This window comes from Aptenodytes patagonicus, chromosome 5 (assembly GCF_965638725.1).
Source record: "Aptenodytes patagonicus chromosome 5, bAptPat1.pri.cur, whole genome shotgun sequence".
NCBI lineage: Eukaryota > Metazoa > Chordata > Aves > Sphenisciformes > Spheniscidae > Aptenodytes > Aptenodytes patagonicus.
In genome coordinates, this window is record NC_134953.1 from 10,417,933 (window position 1) to 10,428,694 (window position 10,762).

The 10,762-nt window shown below is 54.2% G+C and overlaps 1 protein-coding gene across 1 annotated transcript; it reads left to right on the forward strand.

Moving 5' to 3' along the window:
* The first annotated feature begins 363 nt into the window (after positions 1 to 363).
* Positions 364 to 4,241, forward strand: ELOVL3 (ELOVL fatty acid elongase 3). The gene is made up of 4 exons (XM_076338065.1): positions 364 to 476; positions 1,236 to 1,367; positions 3,076 to 3,227; positions 3,820 to 4,241. The coding sequence occupies exons 1-4, from the start codon at positions 364 to 366 to the stop codon at positions 4,239 to 4,241; spliced, it is 819 nt and encodes a 272-aa protein (XP_076194180.1).
* Positions 4,242 to 10,762: the final 6,521 nt, after the last annotated feature.

Below are 10,762 nucleotides of genomic sequence, written 5' to 3' on the forward strand. Positions count from 1 at the left end.
CAGATGCTTCAGTCTATGGTGAAGAAGACGCAACAGCTAACCGCAGCCGGGGTAAGGGTGTTTCTGCCTGCCGTTGATGACAGTGTTGGAAACACCCTGCCCATCTACTGGGGGGTGAGCTGGGCTGGATGGGGCTGGTACCCAGCGGGCGGCAGGACCTCCCCCCCCCCCCCCAGACTGACGGGGCGACCGAAGCCTCCCGCTCCGTGCCCACCGCCTCCGGGCACGGGGGGGAGGCTCCGGTCGGGCCGGGCGGCTCCCGGTCCCGCCCCCCCCGGTGCGATGCCGGGGCGGAGCTCAGCCCCGGGACTGTATCCACCGGTGCGGGGTAGGGGAGCGGCTCGTTTCGGCTCGCTCCCGGGGATGCTCGACATGGAGCTGAGCTGTGACCCGTCGGAGCTGCAGCCACTGGGGGAGTACGACTTCGAGAAGAACTTCAACGTCCGGGAAGCTAGGGAATGGATGAGGCAGAATTGGTGAGAGGAGAGGAGGTTGCGGCTCTGGTGCATCCCGGACCCCGGGTAGCCTGGTCGGGTCCTGCTGTTTCTAGCGGAGCGGGCCTGGGGTCCTCAGCCCCAAGGAGGAGGAGGTTGGGGGGCTCCTGTTGCAGCGATGGTGCAGGTGCCGGCTGCACGCTTGCGGCTGTCAGGGAAGGGCTGCGGCAGCACATCGAGCAGAGCAAACGGTGGTTGAGGTCGTGCTGCAGTGTGTAGGGAGGTTGTGATGTGGCAAGAGGGCAAGGAGCAGCCACAGATGGCCACCGCAGCCCTTGCACCGGCAAACAGGGCGCTCAGCCCTGCTGTGCTGCCCCAAAGCCTTGGAAAGGAGTGGAACATAACACATGGCCCTTGAGGCTCTAGCTTTCTGGTGCAACTGGCCTCTTTAGGCAAAGAGCATCCTCTGCCTGTAGGGTATCATGTGTAAGTGGATAAAATGCATTGATGTGTTTGCTCGCGACCCTGCTCGCAGGTTACCAGATCCCGCCTCGTCCCATCAGGGTCCTGTGGAAATCTCCACGATGTAACAGCTCGCTTTCTTTTCTGCAATCCCCAGGGTTTTTCCTCGTCAGCTCTGCTCGCTGTCAGGGTAGGCTTCTTGTGACCAAGCCCAACCTTAACATGAGAATGGGAGATCTTTTGTTTCTTGTGAGAGCGCTCTGCTGGCTCTACAGAAGCCCGGCTGGAACTAGGTCAGCCTGGGTCTTCCCCTGACTGCTGCCTCTCCTCTACTTGCAGGCACAAGTCTTTATTTTTTGCTGTGGCTTATGTGATCCTGATCTTTGGAATCCAGCATTTCATGAAGGAACGGAGAGGCTACAAACTGCAAGCACCACTGACCCTGTGGTCCCTCAGTCTGGCCTTGTTCAGGTAAGAGCCTTTGCTAAAGCCGGAGACAGCTGTAGACCTTCCCTCAGGAATGGATTTATAGGAAGTTCTGGGTATCCACTATGTCATTAGGGAAATAAATGTTTTTTTCCCCTTGGAGGCCCTTTCCCGTAAGGGGAAGCGAGCTGCTCATACAGGTGGTTGGTTCCCCACCAGAAATACTCCAGCAAGTCAAATGAGTTGCAGAAGGACCACTGGGGACTGTGCTTGAAAATCATTAGTGGGTAGATTTGAATGTGAAGTCTGCAAGAGCAGAGATCCTCGTTCAAAGGGTGCCTGATAATTATAAGTTTGATTTGAGGTCTATTACTTTTAAAAATTGAGATGTTTGGGGATTTTTTTCCCACCTTTTTCTAACCCTGTTGTGTAGGAGGTGGGGAAAAATTCTGGTACGCTCACAGAAGCACCTTTCTTACTGTAAATCTGAAGAAAAGCATGAAAGAGGCTGGGAGGTCCTCTCTGGCCGGTAGCATAAACTGGTTGAATGTATCAAAGTTGCTGACAATCACCAGTCCTTGGGTTGTCTTTCCAGTATGCTTTTATATAGGGGAAAAAAGAATGAGTAGTTGCAATGGCAGGAGAATGATGGTACAAAGACAGGGTTATTTTCCTGCCCATTTTTTAGAGACATCTTTTAAGAACAGCCTGGTACTACTGCCAGGTTCTAGCTCTGATTTTCCCCCCCTCCCCAGCCATGCAAGATGTGAAGATCAATCTAAAATATCTGTTTTCAAACTGTCCAGTCTTACGGTACTGGTTTCCTGCAGTGACCATGAGAATGATTCAGCCCATGCTCTGTAATTAAACAAGCAGATGTCAATTTTCCAACGTTCCCCTCATCTCCACACCTTTTCAGTCTGTTTGGTGGAAGAGAGCAAAACTAGACTACTGCCTCCATAACTCCAGAGGAGTGTCTCTGCCTACGTGCACAAGTTGGCTTTGGTCAAGTCTGAGGGACGCTGGTTGCCCTCTGTGAGGGTAGGGCATGGCAGTGGTCTGTAAAATCACAAGTTGTGGGAAAGGGGGGTTCAGGGCATGACTGTTCACGGTCTGTTCGGAGACAAGCTCATGCGAATGAAACGTACAGGTTGATAACAAAGAAAAAGGGATGTTTCTTCTCATAAGCTGTAGGAACTGCCTGCCACAGGAGGTTGTAAATGCTCCCTGGGCATGCACTGTTGGCCCCTGTCAGGAGATGGGACACCAGGACAATTGTCCCCCTTTTCTGACCAGACATGGCAGCTCTTACTCTTGAGTGCCTCTTCAAGCAGTGGAAGCAGGGGGTGTAATGAGGGAGCATTCTTTGCTGCTCAGACCGTGGGTGCTGCCATCCTCCAGGAGCTGCCGCATGGTGCCAGGCAAGCCAAAGGGCCATGTTGGTGGCTCACAACCTACTTACTCCTTGTGCCTTGCTGTTGTTCTGGTGTGGGCAGCAGCCCTTCCCTGCTTTGTCTTGCAGAAATATGTGTGTTTGAAATCCTGGCCAAGAGGTCTTGGGCAAGCCTGTGCCCAGTGAACAGGGGGCTGAAACCTGCTCGAAAGTCTAAGAAGACAACAGTTTGTTTAGATGTCCCCAGGACTGCCCTGGGCATCGAGGTGGAGTTAGCTAAACATTCTTGGGTGCAGAGCTGTCGGAGGCTCTGGTGAAGCCTTGGGCACAGTGTTCAGCTCTCCTCTGTTTTTCTTGCAGTGCCATGGGGGCCCATCGGGTCTGGAAGCAAATGGCCTTCATCCTCTCTACCAAGGGATTTAAGCAATCGGTGTGTAGTCCGTCCTTCTACGTCCACCCCATCTCCAAGCTTTGGACCTATTTATTCGTGCTGAGCAAACTCCTGGAACTTGGTGAGTCTGAAACGTCTCCTTATCCCATGTGTTCGTAACTCCTTTGCTTTTACAAGTAGGGTTTTTTTTACAGGTCTCTGCCCAAATGTTATTCGGAGAACAGGGCTGTCTAGCCTTGCACGTGTCACTCATTTTCTCTCTCCCTGTTGCTCAACCCAGACGACATGCTCTGTCTCCACAGGGTTGCAGGCTGATGTTATCGCTCTGGTTTGATCCCCAGGCCAGCACCTGGACTAGGCAATTCTGCACTGGGATGACTGTGACAAGGGGATGGCAGGCAGGCAGGGGAGGGCTGGGCTTTCCACCCAGTTTCCATCCAAAAAACTACAGAAGAGCTGGTCTGAAGTGCTGTGTAGGTAGAGCTAGGTAAGCAAGCCTGGGGCAAGGGGCTCTTGTACCACAAACGTGCCAGCAGGTAGGTGCCTACATGGGCTTTATCAATACAGACAATTCCGATGGGAACCAAGGTTTTGGTGGGATCAAGCCACATAATGGCCTCAGCATTGCAGCTCGCTCATTCTGCCTCACATGAAAACTTGCGCAACTGCTGTGCTTTTACCTGACTAACAATGCACCTCTCCCCTGACCCAAGGTGACACCGTGTTCATTGTTCTCCGGAAAAAGCAGCTCATCTTCCTCCACTGGTACCACCACGTTACCACGATGGTCCTGACCTGGTATAGCTATAAGGATATGGTGGCTGGCAGCGGCTGGGTTGCAGTCTTGAACTTCAGTATCCATGCTGTCATGTACTCCTACTACACCGTGCGAGCTGCAGGCTTCAAGGTATCCCGCTTCATTGCCATGGCAATCACCATTTCACAGATGCTGCAGATGCTGGCATATGTAATAATGAATATCTTGATCATCTTCTGGATGGAGGATAACGTCTGCCACACCACCTGGACAATTATTTTCTTTTCATTCCTGTCGTATTTCACTTTCCTGGGGCTCTTCTGCAACTTCTTCTTCAAGACTTACCTGAGGAACACCCAGAAATCAAAGGGGGAATAAAACCAGGGAGGGAAGAGGAGACTGGGGTGGAGGGGGGGGAGAGGGAAAGGGGAAACTTTTACTCCTGTCTGGAGCTCAGATGCCTGATGGGACAGGTGTGATGGGGGTTAGGAGGAGGTCACTCTGGATAACAGCCTTCAGATTAACTTGCGCATTGGCCTTTGGTGTGTCTGCCTTGCAGTGGGTGGCATGCCAGAGTGAGGTGCGGGTTGTCGCAGGCTGATAGCAGGAGGAGAGGGGAGGTGGCCAGGGGCTGGAGACCTCAGAGCCGTGGTTCTGCTTTTTCCTCTTCTCTGCATCGCTCGGGTTTGCCTTGTGCCTTGCCTCCTTCCCAGGGACTGCTTGGATCCTGCATGTGCCAAGTCTCTCCTTGGGAAAAGGTAAGGAAACTCTTCTCGAAACAGCACTGCCCACTCCATGGTCCCCAATTCTGGGGGAGAGCGGGAGAGCAGAGCCCAAACCTGCTGCTACTCTGTGTGCGGGGTAGCCCCGGTAGGTTGCCAGTGGGAACAGCACTGAACTGGAGAATCCCTGCTGTTTTTTAAGGTTGTGTAGGGAGGGGAAACAGAACGTCTTTTTCATTCTGGAACCAAACTTGTAAGGCTCCTTCAGAGCTGCTCTTCCCCTTCAGACCAGCAGCTTCTTCTGGCCAATATGATGCTGCCTGGTTTTAGGCTCACCCTGTTAACGTAGGGAGAGGAGGAACCATTCCCTACCTCATTCAGTGACCCTCTTGGTTCTGGGCCATGATGAAGATCCCACTCTGCCTCTGTATGCTGGTACTAGGAGGGCAGGACGTGGGCCAAGGCACTCACGTGCCCTGGGACCAACCTTGTCACACGTTTGTACCACGGCCTTGCACAAGTCTTCCCTGTCATCTCTGTGCCTCAGCTTCTCCTCCTAGCTTGGAGTAGCACTGACCCCTTCGCACCAATCTGTGGGGACAGGGGCTGCTTAAAGAGCATTTTGTGGCCAGAAGAAGCCTCTTCCAACCCCAAAAGTAACCTGTGTCCTCAAACAGAGGATGAGAGCCTCAAGCTTCTTGGCTAGCAGGTGAAGCCCTGCCGGGATGCTTCCCTTCCCTAGTTTACACCAGTTTGGGCTTTACCAGCGTAGCAGTGATGTTGGCCCTCAGTCCCTGCCCCTCCCTCAGCTCCCTTCCCCTGGGACTGGGATAAGTGCTGTCCCCACTGGCATCTGCCTGGGCTGAGCTGGTAGCAGGAGGCTGACAGGACCCCGTGGGAGGAGCTTGTGACCCATAGCCCCAGCAGGGGCTCAGTGGGGTCCTTCCCAAGTGCCACACACTCCCTGGAGCTCCACAGGAGGGCCCTGGGTGAGGAGATGAGCGGTGGTGCCTCCTGCAGCCAAATCCCATCCTCTGCTCATAGGAGCACAAACGTACAGCAACACCAAGGCTGTGAATTGAGTCCAAGCAATGACCTGACTAGTGCCTTACCTGATCTGCTGTAAATGCTGAACTGGCAGACACAGGTTGAAATGTTGCCCTTCATACCGGTGATCCAGCTTGAAAGGAGCTTCTGGGCGATGGGGTTATCCAGTGAGACGTGAGGGGCTCTGCCTGGGCTCTCCCTTCTCCTCTGTGGTGCAAGGAACTGAATCCCATCAACTCTAATGGCTATTATCCAGGGTGTGCCCCTTGTACGATATTAAACAGTCTATTTAACTTGATCCTGGGAGCTGAGCAGGACCCAGCTCTGCCCTGCAGAACGTGTCAGACATTGCCTATGGTCCCAGCCCTAGGGCCAGCCCCGCGGGCTGGAGGCAGAAGGGTCCAAAAGCCAGCTCCTCTCAGGGTGCGTCTGCCACTGTGTGATGTGTAAAAATGACTAATAAATGCTGTCATGTATATATTGATTTATTTGATGCCTTTTTCATACCTGACCTTTGTTCTGAACTGTGAGAGAAGCATTGCTTTCTCCATCTTGATCCTGCGTCTTCCTGAGGGTTAGCAACAGCGAGGTGTCCCACAGGCTCTGTCCCTCTGTGCTTCCCCCTTCTGCAGTCACCAGCAGCTGGTCCTGCTGCCCAAGCCCCTTTGCTCACCACCAGGGAACTAGAAATGAGAGGGAGATGGTAAAAAATCAGGCTTTTGTTTTACCATCCTAACTGAGCGTGTGGCTGCTCGAAGGCACTGTGCTTCATAAAGCCAAGACGAGCCTCGGAGCCTGAGTCTGGCCAGGAGCACCCCAGCGCCCGTGCCTCTGGGTGGGTGGTGGCTCCTACCTGGTGAATGAGAGTTGGCCTTTTGAGGCAGTGGGCTGGAAAGCTGCCGCAGGGCTGTGGGCTGCACTTCCCACCCCGGGAGATGGCAGCAGCCTGTGCCCTGCCCAGCCTTCCCTGACGAGCAGGGCTCCCGCTCTGGACTTTACTACCCACTCCAGTGTGGTGGGTAGGAGCGGAGCAGCACCTTCCCCGGCTTTGGGAAGTGCAGAAGCAGGCAGCTGAGGTGATGGTGTTTGGGGAAGAGGGATAAACTGGCCTCCATGTTTGGAAGCTCTCTTTAGAGGGGGGATGGTGAACACATGGGAGTAATGGGGTGACCGCTCTCCTGCATGGTGCTATTTGGGGCACTTTCTGTGACAGCCGTGGTCCCGGTGAGGCAGCCTCCAGCTCTCTCCTCACATGTGCCTACGGCTGCCGCAACAGCGCTCCCTCAGCTGCACCAGGCATCCCCGCAAGCACAAGAGCATTGAAGAAGTTGTATTTCCACAGTTGCTCTTGTCCGCCTAAACTGCCTGCCGTGGTCTTGGTGCTTCAGAGGTGATGCTCTGTGGGATGAGGTCAGCTGCCCAACTGCCCTTGCTCTGCTGGAACTGCCCTGCTCAGCGGTGCAGAGCAGGGCACTGGAGGCAGGGCTCTGCATCTCCAGAAGGCTTTATCTCTGGAAGAGCTCTTTGCTGCCGGTCCATCTGTGCAGGCTGCTGGGGTGGGAAGTATCTTCCACGGCACAGGAATCATCCCAGCAGAAGGAAGGTCTTGCAGGGACCCTCTCTCCCCCTCCAAGAGGCATTGCAGCTTTTCAAATGGCCACATCCCTCCTCCCAGAATGAGGGTACCCCCTTTCCATCGCTGCCAGGAGGGCTTGCCTTACCCTGCCCGCCCTATGCCCTCCCCAGGGAATGCACGCCGTGGGCCCAGCATCAGCCCCTTCGCCCTGCTGTTCTTTCTGGCTAAACAAGAAATAACAATAAATTGCCCAGACCTAGGCAGGGGAAGACTTTGATTTCTCCCGTGTTTTATATTGCTGCTGCTGCTGTTTGGCAAGTTGTCTGGAGTGCTGAGCTGTGGGTGTGAGGAAAGTGACGGCGCTTGCTGGGGCTCGGGGAGCTAATAACGGCGTCCTTCCCCAGGTAAGTGCTATTTCCCTGAAGCTTTGTGGAAATGACTCCTCCTGGTACTCTGTGAAGAAGAGAAAAGTCTTTGTTACGTGTTGCTGGTGAGCTGAAATAGCTGGCAGGCCTGTTTTGGAAGGGATGTATCTTGAGTTTTTGTCTCTTTTTGTTATTTTTTTACTTTGAGGGCACAGACAGCAATTAGTTGCCGCTCTTGTGCGGGAGTTGTTGCTCAGGGGGAGCCCTGGTCCCCACTGAAGGCGCCTTTGAGGACCCCTGTGCAGCCGGAGCAGCTTGGCTTAGGGGCGGCTGAAGGGATGTGGGGCGGACGCGGGGTGCAGGAGAGCAGCCCTGCAGCTCCGGCGCAGGCCGGGCGGGGGACGCGCTGCAGAGGGGAAAGACTTCAAGAGCAGGAGGAGACGGAGCCCCAGGCTGCAAGAAGCGGTGAAGCAGGGCTTGGAGAGCCGGCGGGGACCGGGAGAGGCGAAGGATTTTTCCGGAGGCTTTTCCCCTCCTCCGGACGCGGGCAGGAGCGCGGCACCCCTCAGCCCTGCGCTGCCCGGGCGCTGCCGCCGGCGGTGAGCGGCGGGGCCAGCCCCGGGCTGCCCTGGGTGCTAGCAGCCGCTAGGTGACACCACCTCACCTGCTTCCACCGGCGGCCCGGCCCGGCCCGGCCCGGCCCGGCCCGGCTGGCGGGGGGGACGCCGCCCGCTCCCGGCGCGCTGCGGCGCGGCAGCCCGGCTCGCCCCGCGGGGGTCTGGCCCCAGCGCTGCTGCGGGCGGTGAGGAACGTAACCCCCCGCCCCAGGCTTTCCCGTGCCTGGCTGCAACCAGGTCCTACAAGGCGATTAAGACAGAAATTAGAGCCGCCTCTTACAGCTCTCTATCTACCTCAGCCCAGCTTTTAGTCTCTCCAGCAGGAGCTTGGATGCTCACATCCAGTCTGCAGTTTGGAGCTCTATTGAGAGACCCTGGTAAAAGCTAGCATGCACCAAGCAAGAGATGGCAGAGAACAGGTCCCCATTGTGTTGACGGTAGGAGACTAGCCAAAGACGGTGGTGTGCTGCTTTTCAGCAGAGAGGGGAAACGCTGACGGCAGCCACTGAGGAGACCCAACTGTTGGGTGCACTTTGCATTAGCCTTCAGATAAAGACAGCTATGAGGAAATGGATAGCACAAGCCATGCCAGTGTTGGGGGCTAAAATACTGGCCTTGAATAAGGAAAGCGCAAGTAAGAGAGTATTTAGGTAAATGGGAATTTTTCAGACCATCTGGGCGTGGTGAACTTCACGCAAAGCAATCCCAGAAATATTTGCTGTTATCTTTGAGAACTACTGGGGGACAGTGAGGCATGGAAAGACTGTAAAATGCAAGCTTTGTACCCCCCCTTCAAAATGGGGACTGGGGTCAAAAGCCAGGAACTGCTGACAGTTAAATCCCCTCACCCACCCACAGTCCAAAAAATGCTGGAACAAATAATATGACTACTTGTAAGCACTGGAGATGAGCAGGAGCCGTATGGACCCATCAAGAACAGAATCTGGTCAAAATAATCTGATTTTCCTCTATGACAGGGTAAGGGCATGGTGAAGAAGAGCCCTGGCTGCCATTTAAGTGGCTCTTAAGGATGATGTAGGTGGGATGTTGGGTAGGTACAAAATCCATTCGATAATTATACCCAGAGAGTTATCTATGGTTCACTGTTGAAAAGGAAGGGGTCTGTTGAATGAAGTTCAGGGACAACTGTTCCGGGTCTGGTTTTGTTCAGCATTTCCATTAATGACCTGGATGATGGAGGAGAATGTGCACTTGCTAAATCTGCAGATTGGGAAGCATCCAGTGACAAAGTTACTTGCCGGGACCCCACCCAAAGTTACTTTAGCAGGACCCTGCTAAAAACCACCTGCTTGGGTTGCAGTACCAAGGAGATACAGCTAGGGAGGTACTGGGGACTTGTGAGAGAGAGAGGTCCTGGAGAAGATCTGTAGGACACCTGCTGTATTTGTGCTGGACCAGAGAGCGTGATGTCTATGTCCTGGCCCCACAGGGAGGGAGCCAAATGTAGGAGGCTGTACTGGCTCAGCTGCATCAGGAAGGCAGGTGGCATTTGGAAAGCAGGGGACGTCTCCCAGAGCTCTCTGCTGCCAACTTGCTCACTTCTTTATTTACTGTTGGCCATCTCTGGTGTCTGCAGATTTTAAGGTTTTCCCGAGGTTGTGTCAGTTATTTGGTGCCATTGTACAAAGCGCTCTCAGCTCAGAGCTGGTGCGTGGTTTGCCATCTGGTCTGGATCCTACATGCTGCAATACCTCTGACTGCAGAAACAGACCCCACCATCTTCTCCGTACAGGATTGGGAAGGAGAAACTTGAACCAACTAGCCAGCCTGCAGAGCCACTGGCCACACACTTGCATACACCAGTTGCCTCATGTGGGTACTGACCGAGTCTGTCCTGCTCAGAAATCAGTCTGGTCTGGCATAACATTAATTGAAGTAACTGCATGGAAAACCTCAGGCTGAAAAATCAGTACCTAAACTAGGTTTGACTTTTCCCCACTGGCTCCAACAGGAGCTTATGAGAACAGTGTGCTGGAGTTGGCCTTCTGCTCTGTATATTTGGGCATATCTTTCATCGGCTGAATCCTGCAACGGTCAGCAGCAGCCAGCCTCATACACCCCCACCCCAACTGAACCTCATCTTCTCTGCAGGACAAGTCGAGGATCTTCACAAGCATCATAGCAACACGGAGAACAACCAAAGCTGCACAGAAACTGCTCAAGGCAAAGCGCAGCTACTAGAGCAGGTTAAAAGGGAAGGAGGAGCTCGTGTTGCTCTTGGCTTCAGCTGGGGAGAAGAGAAGGGAGAATTTTCTTTCCCTCCATAGACACATCACCCAAGTGAAAGGGAAGCTGGGTCTCCCTTCAATTTCTTCTCCAGGCAAAGCTGCGTCTTTTTGAGAGATGCTTGTTCTGGCTTTGCCATGTTCCCACCTGTGCTTGAGACCAGCACGGAGTGGAGGGGCAGGGTGGGTGGAAAGGGTGTAGGGGAAGGACCAGGTGTGTAAAGAGCTCAGCTCCTTCATCAAGGAGTAGGAGAGGGTTGTGGCACCACCTGGCTTGGGTTATCAGGGAGAGGAGTTAGACTCAGCTGCGAGTCAGGCTCAGTGGA

Excerpts from the sequence above, each read along its gene's own strand:
- ELOVL3 (XM_076338065.1), top strand. The coding sequence starts at position 364 with ATGCTCGACATGGAGCTGAGCTGTGACCCGTCGGAGCTGCAGCCACTG. Across the intron at positions 477-1,235 it reads GAATGGATGAGGCAGAATTG|GCACAAGTCTTTATTTTTTG; the intron begins GTGAGAGGAGAG and ends CTCTACTTGCAG. Across the intron at positions 1,368-3,075 it reads CTCAGTCTGGCCTTGTTCAG|TGCCATGGGGGCCCATCGGG; the intron begins GTAAGAGCCTTT and ends TTTTTCTTGCAG.